Source organism: Salmo salar, chromosome ssa01 (assembly GCF_905237065.1).
Source record: "Salmo salar chromosome ssa01, Ssal_v3.1, whole genome shotgun sequence".
Classification (NCBI taxonomy): Eukaryota; Metazoa; Chordata; class Actinopteri; order Salmoniformes; family Salmonidae; genus Salmo; species Salmo salar.
Window position 1 is genome coordinate 97073842 of NC_059442.1, and position 16711 is coordinate 97090552.

The following is a 16711-nucleotide window of genomic DNA, read 5'->3' on the forward strand; positions in this document are numbered from 1 at the left end:
CCACACACACACTGGCCATGCAACTACAGGGGTCCAATCTAGATCCACAGCCTATCCCCACACACACACACACTGGCCATGCAACTACAGGGGCTCAATCTAGATCCACAGCCTATCCCCACACACACAGACACACACAACATGGCATAGAAAAATGAATGATGCCAAGGCTTCCCTTACCTTCATTGCTGAAAGATATGAGAACACTATATCTATTATGATTATACACTAAGTACAGAATCACAGTCACTATAGTTAGTTCTGAAGAGCAATGCTAGAATATGTTGAATTACTCAGATGTGTAAGTATAGCTAATATATCGCATTAAATGATACACACTTAGGGTTGTGTGTAATTGTCAGTGATGGGGAGCAGTGAACAACAAGTAACTGAACTACATTTTGCAGTAGCTTGGTGACAGGTGATAGTTTAACTTAATTCAAGTCAAGGTCATGTTTTCAGTAGTTAATTACTTTTAGCCATGTAGCGGTGTAGCCAACTACTGGAACTACACACTACCGTTTTACCATGTAGCGGTGTAGCCAACTACTGGAACTACACACTACTATTTTACCATGTAGCGGTGTAGCCAACTACTGGAACTACACACTACCGTTTTACCATGTAGCGGTGTAGCCAACTACTGGAACTACACACTACTATTTTACCATGTAGCGGTGTAGCCAACTACTGGAACTACACACTACCGTTTTACCATGTAGCGGTGTAGCCAACTACTGGAACTACACACTACTATTTTACCATGTAGCGGTGTAGCCAACTACTGGAACTACACACTACCGTTTTACCATGTAGCGGTGTAGCCAACTACTGGAACTACACACTACCGTTTTACCATGTAGCGGTGTAGCTAACTACTGTAACTACACACCACTGTTTTACCATGTAGCGGTGTAGCTCACTACTGGAACTACACACTACTATTTGCAAAAATAAAATATGGGTGAAGTAGGCAAGAATTTACTTTATTTTTTGGCATCAGACCTTCCTAATTCTCACTTGAAACATTGTTTGTGTGATTAATAGGCTAAATTAAACATTCTGTTAATATCTGTTCTTGCAATTTGTAATCTGATATTTACATATGATAATTTTTCACAAAGTAATTTGGATGTAGTGAACTACTTTTTCAAAGTAACTTTAGTTAAGTAAACTATGTTTTTAAGGGTAGCTTTAGTGTAGCTTAACTTCCTCCAGTGTGAAGTAAAAGGTAGCTTGGTGAACTATATGTTCAGAGTAGCTTCCCCAACATCGGTAATTGTAACATTTGATTGAGCTTGTATCTAATACATACAGGCCTATGAGAAGTCCATTTGGTTTAAACACTTATGAAACTAAATTAAGAAAAAAATGTAATGTTACAATCATTTCAGCAGATGATATCTTCCTTGTGTTAAAATATGTGGCTCTAAGCTGTATTAATAAGTTTTATAAGCATTAAACTAATCTTCTAAATGTGCGGTAGTTTTATGCCGACTGAATGGTACCCATGTTATTCACTCTTTATGTGACCAATTAAACACACACATTGGAGTTGAGTTTTAAGGTTCTTATAATTTATTGCAGTTTGCACACAATTAAAAAATTTCAACAACAGCACACCAAAAAAGTACAAAACTAAACAGCCTTAGAATTTACTCCCCTTGAGAAAAAACAAAACATACTATGATTGTCAAAGCTAAATGCTTAATCCAGAAAAATAAACCAAATCTCACAGGGAAGCAAATATATTTGAATGAAAATCTGCTTATTTTTCAGACAGTGATTGTCCTTTTTAACCGATTTCTTTCTATTTCCACTCCCCTCTCTTCATTGTTGTCTACATTTTAATGTTTTTTCCCCATTGGACCTTTCCTGTATTCAAGTAACCAAAGTTGGATTGATATAAACGGAGATGCTTATTGGGTCATTTCACAGCTTCCTTTCCATTTCAAAAAGGTCAATAAACAGTCCAGTTACGCACACTTTCAGTGTTCCAGTGATAACGTGAAAAAAAACCAAGCTGTTTACAGTAGTTTAAGGCGGTCAAGTACAATAAGAAAAGTCAGCAATAATTGTAAATAAGTCTTCAAACAGAGAGCTAACCCACATATGATATATTTTCCATGGATGCAAAGAGATCAATTACCATTGTGCAAAATGCCATGAGTGTGTGCAGTTGGCAAGGAGCACCCATGTCACCAGCTGATGCTGCCACCACCACGTCCACTGAAGAGCAAACCAAACCCCCGGGCCAGTGTGGACATGCCAGACATGCCAAAGTGCAGACATTCATAACAACTGAGTTTGTGTAGAGTTCAACTTTTGCTTTTGTTTGATTGATTCCATGATTTTTGTGCACAAGCATTTTTGGAGTGCAGATTTTTTCTCAGAATGTTCACATTCCTAAAAATTTGAAAAATCCTAAATAAAATATTGAAATAAAGACTAGTTCAAATTTTATGAAAATTAGATATAATATTAAGGTTAATTCAATAATTTCACGATTAAATACACCTCCTCTTGAATGTAATAGTATCCATGATTTCGTGAATCTATCATTTATAACTGTAATTTTCATAAAGGCATATTTTCAGAAATAAATCTCAGTTAAATAAGCTTTAATGGTGCAATCAAGCATGCCAATTCTTCCCCTTCAAAAGTAAGGATTACGCATTCAGTACAAAACACGCACGTGTACATACATACAGTACGTACTCAAACCGATACACGCAGACATTCAAATTAGGAGCGTGCAGTGCTGCTCTCTGATTCTTCAACTTTTACCATTTAAAACAGAAAGAACCTTCAGGAGTAGTCAGGCTTTACCGTTGAAACAGAAATAACCTTCAGGAGTACTCAGGCTTTACTGTTGAAACAGAAATAACCTTCAGGAGTACTCAGGCTTTACCGTTGAAACAGAAATAACCTTCAGGAGTACTCAGGCTTTACTGTTGAAACAGAAATAACCTTCAGGAGTACTCAGGCTTTACCATTGAAACAGAAATAACCTTCAGGAGTACTCAGGCTTTACCATTGAAACATAAATAACCTTCAGGAGTACTCAGGCTTTACCATTGAAACATAAATAACCTTCAGGAGTACTCAGGCTTTACCATTGAAACATAAATAACCTTCAGGAGTACTCAGGCTTTACCATTGAAACATAAATAACCTTCAGGAGTACTCAGGCTTTACCATTGAAACATACATAACATTCAGGAGTACTCAGGCTTTACTATTGAAACAAATAACCTTCAGGAGTACTCAGGCTTTACTATTGAAACAAATAACCCTCAGGAGTACTCAGGCTTTACTATTGAAACAAAGAACCTTCAGGAGTACTCTGGCTTTACTATTGAAACAAATAACCCTCAGGAGTACTCAGGCTTTACTATTGAAACAAATAACCTTCAGGAGTACTCAGGCTTTACTATTGAAACAAAGAACCTTCAGGAGTACTCAGGCTTTACTATTGAAACAAATAACCCTCAGGAGTACTCAGGCTTTACTATTGAAACAAAGAACCTTCAGGAGTACTCAGGCTTTACTATTGAAACAAAGAACCTTCAGGAGTACTCAGGCTTTACTATTGAAACAAAGAACCTTCAGGAGTACTCAGGCTTTACTATTGAAACAAAGAACCTTCAGGAGTACTCAGGCTTTACTATTGAAACAAAGAACCTTCAGGAGTACTCAGGCTTTACTATTGAAACAAAGAACCTTCAGGAGTACTCAGGCTTTACTATTGAAACAAAGAACCTTCAGGAGTACTCAGGCATGAGCAGGTGAGCATCTCTCTCTCTCTCTCATAGATCAGTGCGAGACCTTCTCATTGGCCGCACAGTTAGAAACAAGTGCCAAATAAAAATATAAATAAATTACCCACAACGTTTACTTAACGTCAATGAGAAAGCAGAAAATACCAAAGCAGAATGTTAACTGGAGATAGCTACAGTAGTTGGGAACCTTAACTCCCTGACCACCATGCAGCAGAGTAGACTGTGATGAAGTGCTGTGTGGACGGGAGGCAAACACACTAGTGGAGATCTTCTGTAGATTAGTTAGGTCACTACTGGCATTCACACTGCCACCTCTGTCAGTCTGACGACAAACTTCACCTCACATTCCGTTACACAAACTCAAACCCAAGACCAGTGGATTGACACAACATCTTCACAGCCCAGAAGAACATTTCAAAGGAGTCCCGACAGCCTCTCAAAAAGAGCAGAGAAAATAAATAAACTAGTTAAGAATGAAATAAGTTAATTTAGAATACACCCCCTCCCCAACAAACAAAAAAAAACAAGAAAATGTAAGATAAATCATATTCATGCATTTTCCATAACTGGAATATTCCGGGTTTCTTAACCGACTGCACCCTTGGATATTCACATAGTCTGTTCTATATTTGCTCAATTACAGTGTACAGTTATACAGTAATTCACATTTCAAATATACAGGTTGGACTTCATGCAATATCAGATCCCATTTTCCCCAAATAAATCCATAATCACTACAGAAACCTATAGGATACAGCCAAATGAAATTAAAGGGATGTTTAAAGGCTGAAGATAAATTTATGAAATTGTATAATAATCATTCATAAAGAATTTTAGAAAATACTTTAATTCATGTGAAAAAGGAAGCTGTACATTGCATGAGTGCCATATGTCTTTCATCAGTCAAGAGCTTAAGGAGCAGAAGCTTGTTAGAGCAGACCTCTTTCCACAGTTTCCTTACACACACACACACACACACACACACACACACACACACACACACACACACACACACACACCAATGAAATTTGATAATAAAAATATAGTGCACTATATACACATATATTAATACACACACATATGTGTACTGGTATAAATTGATGATCACAGTACCCGTTTAGTGTATTCTAATAATCTTTAACGTCAGTGTGTTACCTGAACACTTCATATGGTTGTGGTTGAAGGTGTGCCTTAGATTAAGGAGTGTATCTATACACAAGAAGATGACATAACACTGGCTGTTGAAACCAGCGCCCATGTTTTTTTATATTGAACAACATCTGAACAAATAAAAGATTAGAACAGAACAAAGGACTGGAACTGAAAACAGTAGTAACATCTTCATGTTCTATTAAAGTGCCATTTAACCAGATTTTGTAATGTACGTACAAGAAACATGACTGAATCAGACTCCTCTCCTACCCACAACCCGTGCTCCAACTCCCTTACCTCTCTGCCCAACCTTCACTGACACCTCTCTCATTTAGCTTAAAAACAAAGAAGTCCTGATTATTTCAGCAGGCTTCACTTCCACAGTTCTTGAGAACTATCCTCTATGGTCCAGTCTCTGTGGAGGGTGGGCAGGTTGAGGCCTTCACTCTTGACAGAGAGCGAGTTGACCAGTTCGCAGTGGAACTTGCGGATGTGGCGGTACAGGTCCCCGGACTGGGTGAAGCGCCGCTCGCACCACTTGCAGGCATGTGGCTTCTCTCGGGTGTGCACCACGGCGTGCCGGCTCAGGTTGTGAGAGTACTGGAAGCTCTTACCGCACGTGGTGCATGTGTATGGCTTCTCTCCAGAGTGAGTCCGCTCGTGGCGCTTCAGGGTGTACATGCAGGAGAACGTCTTGCCGCAGATGGAGCAGGTGGGCACGTTGATGTCGCTGGCGGGCTTGGCACGCACGCCTTCCTGCTCGCGAAAGTGTGTGCTGAGGTGGATCTGGAGGATGTGCGGGCTGGGAAACACCTTGTTGCACAGCGGGCACATGAAGATCTGAGTGTGAGGGGCGTTCAGCATGTTGGACACGTAGGGCAGCAGGGCGCTGTCGATGGTGGCCGTCTCAACCTGGGCCCTCTCACTCTCTCCCCCCAGCATGTCATTATTGCTGACCTTGTCGTCACGCTCCAGCTCGCTGGCCAGGGTGGCATCACGCAGGGCTGACAGGTGGGCCTCCAGGCGTCTGTGAGCATGGCTGCTGACCAAGTGGTGGTTCAGACCTCCGTTGGTTCTGGGAGGGGTGGCTTTGGGCCCGCTGTGGTCCATCTCGTAGTCGCCACTCACCAGGTCCTCATGGTCTGAGCCCGTGTTCTTCTCCTGCTTCACCTGGACCAGGGTGCCCTGCAGGCTATCTGGCATCACCACACCACAGAAGTAAGGGTTATTGGACAAGGCCTCGCTGGGCCCAATCAGGCTGGACTTCACAGACAAGTCCAGGACACAGTCTGCATCCGACGACACTCTGCGGGAGCCACGGGAGCCCACAGACCTCCGGGACAGGGAGCCTATAGAGCTGCTGGGGCTGCCAGTTGGGGATTGCAGCTTGGGGGGACTGCCATGGGCGTCATCCTCCCCTGGGCTGGTGGCAGTGGCAGGGGTGCCTGCACGGTCAGAGGGTAGCCTCATCCACAGGCTGCTGGGGTCCTGCTTGGACTCCAGGTCTTCATCGTCACTGGGCAATAGGTCAGTTGTGGCTGGTTGGCCCGTGCTGCCCTCGGAGAAGCTCTCTACTTTGTCAGAGCAGCTGGAAGCGTCCTCCTCCTTCTTGGTGCTGTCTGCCTCCGCAGTGGCTTTGTGCTTCAGCTTCTTCTTGCAGACCTTGACAATGTGGTACATGTGGAGGAAGCTGGCAGCAGCCAGCACATCCTCCACGGGCAGGGCTTTGAACTGGAGCTTCCCCTCGTACATGAACTCCAGCAGGAGAGCGAACGCTGGGGCTGTAACAATGTCGCTGTTCAGATGAACAATGTCCCTTTTGTCCAGCTGGTCCTTGTAAAAGAGATGGAAGTACATACTGCAAGAAGCCAGCACTGCTCGATGGGCTCGGAACTGGGCATCGCCGACCAGCACAGTGGAATCACAAAGGAAACCCTGATGCCTCTGCTCGCTCAGACACTCTAGCAAATGTCTGCTGTGGTCTGGGAACTCCATGATGTCTTCATAACCTAGAACAGACAGCAGAGAGGCACATTATTTTAGAAGATGTTAAGATGTACATTATTTTTGTTTTAGCTTGCAGACAACCTGTCTGGATCCACTCACCCACTCAGCTCTCACTCTCTCTCTCACCTCATGCACTCTCTCACTTACTCACTCTCTCACTCACCCCCTCTCTCTCTCTCACTCTCTCACTCACTCACTCACCCAAAAGGGAACAAAAATTAGCCTACACAAGAAATCCTTAACATTTTAAACTACATTTACAAAACTGTCACTAAAACATCACCAAAGATACATTTTCCTTTTTAGATACTGCTAACATGTTTTACCACCAACAAATTCCAACTTTCAGACACACAAACACCAAATAAAAAACAGGTAGAGTCTAATTGCTCTATAAACCTAAATGTTTCCGGACGATATTTGGGAGAGGTGTTGCTCTAGACTGCGACCTACAGTGGGGGGGAAAAGTATTTGATCCCATGCTGATTTTGTACGTTTGCCCACTTACAAAGAAATGATCAGTCTATAATTTTAATAGTAGGTTTATTTGAACAGTGAGAGACAGAATAACAACAAAACCAATCCTGAAAAACACGTCAAAAATGTTATAAAATGATTTGCATTTTAATGAGGGAAATAAGTATTTGACCCCTCTGCAAAACATGACTTAGTACTTGCTGGCAAAACCCTTGTTGGCAATCACAGAGGTCAGACGTTTCTTGTAGTTGGCCACCAGGTTTGCACACATCTCAGGAGGGATTTTGTCCCACACCTCTTTGCAGATCTTCTCCAAGTCATTAAGGTTTCGAGGCTGACGTTTGGCAACTCGAACCTTCAGCTCCCTCCACAGATTTTCTATGGGATTAAGGTCTGGAGACTGGCTAGGCCACTCCAGGACCTTAATGTGCTTCTTCTTGAGCCACTCCTTTGTTGCCTTGGCCGTGTGTTTTGGGTCATTGTCATGCTGGAATACCCATCCACGACCCATTTTCAATGCCCTGGCTGAGGGAAGGAGGTTCTCACCCAAGATTTGACGGTACATGGCCCCGTCCATCGTCCTTTTGATGCGGTGAAGTTATCCTGTCCCCTTAGCAGAAAAAACCCTAAAGCATAATGTTTCCACCTCCATGTTTGACGGTGGAGATGGTGTTCTTGGGGTCATAGGCAGCATTCCTCCTCCTCCAAACACGGTGAGTTGAGTTGATGTCAAAGAGCTCCATTTTGGTCTCATTTGACCACAACACTTTCAACAGTTGTCCTCTGAGTCATTCAGATGTTCATTGGCAGACTTCAGACGGGCCTGTATATGTATTCTTGAGCAGGGGGACCTTGCGGGCGCTGCAGGATTTCAGTGTTTCACGGCGTAGTGTGTTACCCATTGTTTTCTTGGTGACTATGGTCCCAGCTGCCTTGAGATCATTGACAAGATCCTCCCGTGTAGTTCTGGGCTGATTCCTCACCGTTCTCATGATCATCGCAACTCCACAAGGTGAGATCTTGCATGGCGCCCCAGGCCGAGGGATATTGACAGTTCTTTTGTGTTTCTTCCATTTGCGAATAATCGCACCAAATGTTGTCACCTTCTCACCAAGCTGCTTGGCAATGGTCTTGTAGCCCATTCCAGCCTTGTGTAGGTCTACAATCTTGTCCCTGACATCCTTGGAGAGCTCTTTGGTCTTGGCCATGGTGGAGAGTTTGGAATCTGATTGATTGCTTCTGTGGACAGGTGTCTTTTTTACAGGTAACAAGCTCCCTTTAAGAGTGTGCTCCTAATCTCAGCTCGTTACCTGTATAAAAGACACCTGGGAGCCAGAAATCTTTCTGATTGAGAGGGGGTCAAATACTTATTTCCCTCATTAAAATGCAAATCAATTTATAACATTTTTGACATTTCTGGATATTTTTGTTGTTATTCTGTCTCTCACTGTTCAAATAAACCTACCATTAAAATTATAGACTGATCCTTTCTTTGTCAGTGGGCAAAGGTACAAAATCAGCAGGGGATCAAATACTTTTTCCCCCTCACTGTATGGCTGCTCCACATGATCACAGAGAGGCTTCAGCAGCTAACCTCCTCCTGGTCACACAGATGTCTGCCCGCCTGCCTGCTAACTGAACTGCTTCCACGCTTTACTCTCCCAGCTCCTAGTGAGGTTATTTTTAATAACCCACATTGGCCTGGTCAGCCTCTTTAGGTAACAGGATTTCAGGTACACATGCAATCCTCACATACACAAGCTACCGATTCCAGAGGCCTACTGTATGTATACTGAGAATAACGACTGTACACGCGGAATTGAAGGGTTTGAAAAACAAGTTGCCTTGTTGGTAATTACAAAAGGCCTTTTATTGTCAACTCCCACTGCTATTTATATTTGCTAAAAAGAGAGTCCTATTCCAGAAATACATTTAATTAAATAAACTTGAATAATAACAGATTCATACTTTTGAATGAGAAAAAAAATGGATCACACCTGTTAACCAAGTATTTTTTTTTGTCTGAAATAATACATGAGCCTGAACATTAAGCAGTTAAATAAACCCTTTTGAGTGTGAGTGAACAAGTGTGCAATCCCCCTCACTGGAGCAGAGTTCAGATTTTCCTTAATGGGAGGCTTACAGGGACAAGGATGTCCAACCCCCCAGCCAACTCCCACCACCCCACGCTCCCCCTCATCAAATCTTTCTAGAAACCGCACATCCTCCCTAAAGGAGGCACTGAAGATTTACAGTACAATCACTTGAAGTGCCCTGTAGTCTACAGCCATCCTAATCCTTAAGATGGCTAAAAATAAAGATAGCAGGACAACTCACAAGGTAGCAGCGATCAAATTAGGGTCTGTCAGGACAGAGAGGGACGGAGAAGGAGGCTTACAAACATCTGATCCAGCTGACTGTGGCCATATGGCAGCTGCTGCCCAGATAAAGAGATTAAGACTAGGAGGAGTGCGATTACAGCTGTCTAGCCAATTCAGGCAGCTCAAATCTGCAACTTCTAAATTAGTCACCACCAACAGAAAAAATGAACACAAGCCAGGGAAAGTGGACATCAAGCTTTCAAGTAATTTCAAAGCCAGTTATTTTGTATATTTTTTTTATTGAACCTTTATTTAACTAGGCAAGTCAGTTAAGAACAAATTCTTATTTACAATGACGGCCTACCGGGAAACAGTGAGTTAACGGCCTTATTCAGGAAGCAGAACGACAGCTTGGGGATCCGATCCAGCAACCTTTCAGTTACCAGCCCAACGCTCTAACCACTAGGCTACCAGCCGCCCCAAAATTAGATTTAAAAGGTTTAATTATTCTTAGTAAAAATTACCCTATAGATTTGTATTTTATTTTTTTACATCGTTTGTGGACGTTTTAACCAGAATAACTTTTATGAGTATAAAGATTTACAATTTTGGTAGTAGCAGTTATCTGTTGGATCAGATTTGATAAATTAATACTGTGTTTACCAGACAATAAATACAAGTTAAATTGCATTTAATCATTAGTTAAACACAAATAAAGAAATGTATTTTGGTTGAAACAAATGACAATAATTTCAACAAACATTCAACTCCAAGCCCAACTTGCTCACTACAAACCAGAGAAAAACTAGGAAAGCTCTTCCTGACTACACCAGTCCCCTGCTTAGCTACAGTAAACAACTACTGTACACATACACAACACGTAGACTAAATCCTTCACTTCCTATTCCATAGAGCGCTGACTAAAAGTAGCCTGACCTGGGAAAAGCCCTGGAAAAAAAGCCCTGGAAAAGCCAGAGCTACTCATACAAAACAAAACCCTCCCAAGGCCCCGGACCCCGGACCCCTTCCCACAGTACCTGCAGTATGCATCAACTTGATTAAGTCCACTGTAGTAGAAAAGCTGGGCCGGCTGCAGCTTTTTTGCAGAATCAATGAGGGGGTAGGAGAGAAAAAAAATGCAAACTGTGGAAGACAGATGCAAAGCGGAGGAGATGTTGGAGGGGAATGAGATACCTCCTCCTGCACACAGATCCGCACACACACTAACTCCCAGTCTGTGCATTAGAATAAAAGACTGGGGGATGGCAGCCTGTCAGCTGCTCTGACATCATGTTCAGATGGAAATGCTACCTCCAGCTGTGCTCCTTTTACAGCCATATGCTACTCCTCTACACTCTGCCACCAGCCTCTCCTTTATACAACTTTCTTCCTTTTTTCTCCTCTCTCTAAAAAAAAGGGGGTACACATAAATGTAAATGTATTGAGGTGCTTGGGTGGAAAACTAGACAACTTCCCCCTACCTCTTCACTCTAAAGGATAACTTTAGAAAATAGGTCTGTGTGAAAACCAACACTTTTTTTCAAACCTAGTTTCCTGCGCAGTGAATTGAAATACCCTCAAGTTTTTGTTTTTTTTTGCCGCCTGCTCTCCTTCCAGTAACCATAAACAAAGGCCAGCACAGCACATTTGTAACTGACAGATCCACGCTGCTGATATTGTTTTCAACATTTTTATGGTTCACTGCCCTTGCCATTACCGTAATTCATTTCCCTAACCCTTTGGACAACTGACAGAAAAATGTATAAAATAACAATGGGAACAATCGTATTGACCTCATGGGTGATATTCTAAATAAAACAAAAACTACACTATTCCTTAATGGGCTGCCTAAAACTGACTACAGCTTCTGCTTTCTTTTGTGAAAGTATTCCACTCTTTCATGTGAATAGTTCAGGGGGTATTTTTATTCCACAAGGAATTAATTTATCTACCATGTGAATGGATCACAGCCACACATCTATATGCCTTCCATTATTATTCACATGAAACAATAACAAACAATAGACTGCTCCCACACATTAGCTAACCGGGCTATCTGCATTGTGTCCCACCAACCACCAACCCCTCTTTTACGCTACTGCTACTCTCTGTTCATCATATATGCATAGTCACATTAACCATATCTACATGTACATACTACCTCAATCAGCCTGACTAACCGGTGTCTGTATGTAGCCTCGCTACTTTTATAGCCTCGCTACTGTATATAGCCTGTCTTTTTACTGTTGTTTTATTTCTTTACTTACCTATTGTTCACCTAACACATTTTTTGCACTATTGGTTAGAGCCTGTAAATAAGCATTTCACTGTTGTATTTGGCGCACGTGACAAATAAACTTTGATTTGATTTGATCATATATTAACATTTTTTTTGTGTAGCCTATATAGATGTGAACTTTACATTCAAGACATTCAACATGTTCCTGTTGACATAAGGGTCATTTTTTTAATTCTTTTTTATTTCACCTTTATTTAACCAGGTAGGCCAGTTGAGAACAAGTTCTCATTTACAACTGCGACCTGGCCAAGATAAAGCAAAGAAGTGCGACACAAACAACACAGAGTTACACAAACATACACAAACATAAACAAACGTACAGCCAATAACACAATAGAAAAATCCATATACATTGTGTGCAAATGTAGTAAGATTAGGGAGGTAAGGCAATAAATAGGCCATAGTGGCAAAATAATTACAATTTAGCAATTAAATACTGGAGTGATAGATGTGCAGAAGATGAATGTGCAAGTAGAGATACTGGGGTGCAAAGGAGCAAAAAAAAAATATATATATAGGGATGAGGTAGTTGGGTGGGCTATTTACAGATGGGCTGTGTACAGGTGCAATGATCGGTAAGCTGCTCTGACAGCTGATGCTTAAAGTTAGTGAGGGAGATATAAGACTCCAACTTCAGTGATGTAATATAATTCACAAGTTTTGTTATGAAAATTTACAAGATCAAAACCTTTAGGAATTAATTGCAATGTATGTTAATGAGTGTAGCCTATACTTTAGAAAGAGGAGAAACACACGACTATATAGGCTATATGTAGGATAATAGAACAAACCTATGGCCAGATATCTTGTGTTATTCATATATATATCTTTAAATTACCTTCAAATCAGTGACCCTGCATGCAAATGGGAAAATTTGAGTTGCACCTAAATAATTAGCCTATATTACCGATTCAGGATCCGAGGCTTTTCACAGAACATAGCCTATTCCTTTCACACACAAAAAAGATATCATGTATCATTAAATAGCCCTAGAGTGTGTTTGGGTAACAATATTACAACATTAATATTACAACACATAACACTTAATCCAATTATATACATTGTATCATTGCCATTGCCTTTCTTTTGATTAGCCTAGTCTACAAAAAAGATCAAAAGCCAGGAAACAACTGTCATAAATTAGCCATTACTTCCATAAACTTCTTGAGACCGGACATGACACACTACTCCCGATACAAGCAACTGATCAATGTATCTGTCAACCTCTGTAGGCTACTCCTCCCGGGTCTGGCTCCCAACATTTCCCTGCGCTGCTGGTTCCAGAATGGAACACTGTCGCGAGCAACACAACACAACATTCACAAGACTACAATATCTCGCGCGCGCACACACTAACGCAATCAAGCTAGCTAGCCACGGTGGCTAACAAAAAAGTAAACGTTCGATCAGTAGTAGGCTATAGCAGTTCTGTTGCAGGCCCCGATGCAATGCCGACAGGCACTACGAAGGAGCTAACATAGCAACTATTATGTGAACACAACAGTCGCTAGAAAGGATTATTACTTTTCCCCCTTTCATTCTTTAACCTCCTTTCATCACCCTTTCGGACTGTGGTATTAAAGGCACTTACAGACAACAAGCTCCAATGTCTTCCTGCGTCCTTCGTCAAATCCTCTTGAGGTTGAAAAAGAACTAGATTGACTTTCAACAAATGTCCATAACAACCTGCAGTGGCAGGAAAGACGGAGCGAGCGAGCGGAGATAGAAGGGCTGCGGCAGCCAGATGTTTCCGAGCTGTTGCTACTAAACTCCAGCTACGGTAGAGGCGTCTGACTGACAGTGCAAAAGCCAATAGTGCTTGTGATAAGAAAAGTGAAGGCAAATTGGAAGCAGTCGTTGAAGAGGGAGGGATATGTCTACTGGGTGTAGGTTGACACCAGGCAACAGTGAGAAGGCAGAAAAAAGGCCAAGCGAACTGGTTCCCCGAACAGACTGGCGCAGAGCACAGAGTGAGCGAGAGGCTGAGCGCAGGGGTTCGTGGGTACTGTAGTCATGCTTCGACCAATAGAGAGGAAGAACAGGTGCACTATCTTCATATTCTTGAAAGAAAAACTTTTGTCACCGGGTACAAAATGAGGACTGCAACGAAAAGGTCTGCGAATATAAGGCAATTGACGCGTAAAATAACTGCGTTAGAAGCGAGCAGAATGCATCAAGGTAGCACAATCAATTGTTCATTCATTGGTTTGAATAAAGTTATTTTATTTCTAGGCAATTTTTTCTGACTTTAGTAATTTTCCTATTGCCATGGGATAGCCTATAGATTTTGCAAGAATATGAAATAGTTTATGCATGATGAATAGGTTAGCCTATCATAGTAGTCCTTTGTCTATAGTCCTATCATTAGGCAATGCTTAGCCGACTAAACTCAACTTCAGCATTTATGTTGGAGTTGAGCCGTGACTAGCGTGGGCGGACTGGAGCTCCGACATCATAATAAAATTTACTTTTTATTTAAAAAACGACTGATTTCAGCAACCAAAGAAAAGCTACCTGAAATCAGTAGCTTAAAAAAATATATCTAAATTTAATTTTATGTGATGTCGGATTACCCTTCCGCCCACGCTAGTTGCAGCTCGACTCCATAGTAAATCACGGAGTTGAGTTTAGTCGTCTAAACTATCAGCAGGTTCATTCACTAGCGATAAAATTAATCACCCAACTCTCTGTTTATTACAGTGTGTCTCAGGAACATACAATAACCATGTCTTGATTTTATGTCGAATACGTGCACTCTCACGTCAATAATTAGCCTAGAGTAATTAAAAACGAATAGGCTACTTTGTATTTTTATTTGTAATATATGTTATATTGTACAACACTATAACTTCATTTAGAGACGAGCAACATTATGCTGAAGTTGCATGTCTCCTTTGATGTGAGCCTTATGTTATATCTTATATCCAAGATATTCTAAGACTTATATCCAAGATGTTCTAAGACTTATAGGCAAGATATTCTAAGACTTATAGGCAAGATATTCTAAGACTTATAGGCAAGATATTCTAAGACTTATAGGCAAGATATTCTAAGACTTATAAGCAAGATATTCTAAGACTTGGTGAGAACATTATAGATGATAAACACGTTATAAAACATTATATACTGTGTTATAATATGGAGGTTCAAACTTCAGTCAATTTCGAGACATTTCATTAGAGCATCCAGTTTTGTAAGCAACGTAAAAAGTTGCACCAGGTGCCAGGGCAGTGATCACCCATGCAGGACCGTAAATCTGGAGAACAAGATAATCAGTTTGTGACTACAATCACATCGAACAAAGATATAGGGGCCCAAAAGTTAACATAGGCCTATTTCATGAATGTTCAAAGTGGTATGATGTTATGTCTTACAGATGCTCCATATGTACATAAATACCAAATAACAGGTTGCTTGCGTTGAGGCTGTAGTGGAAATCCAGTCTGGACATTTACATTCCTAAATTCGTCCCAGTAACCTAATTGGCGTTACTAATACAGTTCAAAACACAGTAATGATTCACAGTATTTAATAAAAAATACATTACATCTTTAAATGCACATAATGGCCTCATTATGTGACTAATTAGTGAATGATAGCAGCATTGTTTGTAACAGATTACAATCCAGTAGTTGCTCTCTCTGATTATAGGAAAGCTCTGAGTAATTATCACATCAAATGATGTGATGATATGTCTATGTACCCAATTTGAATAACTGCTTCTTCATCTTCTGAAGATTTTAGAAAACAAGCAGGTATTGAGAAAATGCCCACTACATATTTTGAAAAAGTTATTCCATATTTGAACAATGTTTTAAAAAACCTACTATTCGGTTTCACTTTTTCACTTCTGAAATGTGTATTATTGTTCGAGGTACAGTACAATCCAGATGCTATCAACAGCACTGTTTGAAACCTGGCGCCATTGTGTTGTCCTCCATCATTCAGAATCCCCTGTGATTTACATAAACATTTTTACTTTAAAACTCCTTTTGATCCCAAAATAATTTTTAAGTCAACAGATGCTGGCTGGAACAGACTTGTGCCAAAAACAGAGATCTTTGATATTGTACTTTCTGCAGTTCTCTGTTCAAAACCAATGTCAAATATGATTTCTAAATGTTGCCCATTTAGAGATGCCTTTTCATTTACCAGTGAAGGACATTGAGAAAAGTAATTTTCATCCTAACAATATAAAAGATGAAAATGCACCAGTTTAATTTTGAGCAACATGATGTATGTGACAATTAAACATTCCACAAATGCATTGCATTTCTTTGCAATTTATATTATTGGTAATAAATCATTTTATTATCTTCGTATATGTGTCAATATAAGGTTGGATATTTACATACAGCAGCAAATTAATTTCTCTGCATTTTGAGAGAGAGAGAGAGAGAGAGAGAGAGAGAGAGAGAGAGAGAGAGAGAGCGAGGGGGAGAGAGAGGCCTGTCTATACACCAGCCTCTCCTTCTGCATTCCTTCCTCTTGGGGTCACTGTGGATTCCATGTTTGGGCTCCACATCTCTCTGACTGTCACAGTACAAGCAGAACATCTTTAATAGTGATCGATGCCCACTATAGTAGTCACATATTCAACATACAAATGATTAAATTATGCTAAAAATATTATTGATTTGTTTGTAAATGTAAATTACATGTCAGTGTTCTCT

General features: G+C 40.8%; 1 protein-coding gene across 3 annotated transcripts; it reads right to left on the bottom strand.

The window, feature by feature from the left end:
* Positions 1–1555: 1555 nt before the first annotated feature.
* LOC106610860 (zinc finger and BTB domain-containing protein 18) lies at positions 1556–13979 on the bottom strand. 3 transcript variants are annotated; one of them, XR_006771205.1, is made up of 3 exons: positions 10777–10999; positions 2848–6943; positions 1556–2806 (listed from the first exon to the last, which is right to left on the bottom strand). XR_006771205.1 is itself a non-coding variant. In XM_014210520.2 (2 exons), exon 2 carries the CDS (start codon positions 6927–6929, stop codon positions 5307–5309), a length of 1623 nt encoding a protein of 540 aa, XP_014065995.1. In that variant the 5' UTR covers positions 6930–6943; positions 13630–13979; the 3' UTR covers positions 1556–5306. The 3 variants fall into 3 exon arrangements, 2 of the variants coding, with proteins under 2 accessions (XP_014065995.1, XP_014065978.1); XM_014210520.2 differs by lacking the exon at positions 10777–10999 and adding an exon at positions 13630–13979 and having other exon boundaries at positions 1556–6943; XM_014210503.2 differs by having other exon boundaries at positions 1556–6943.
* Positions 13980–16711: the final 2732 nt, after the last annotated feature.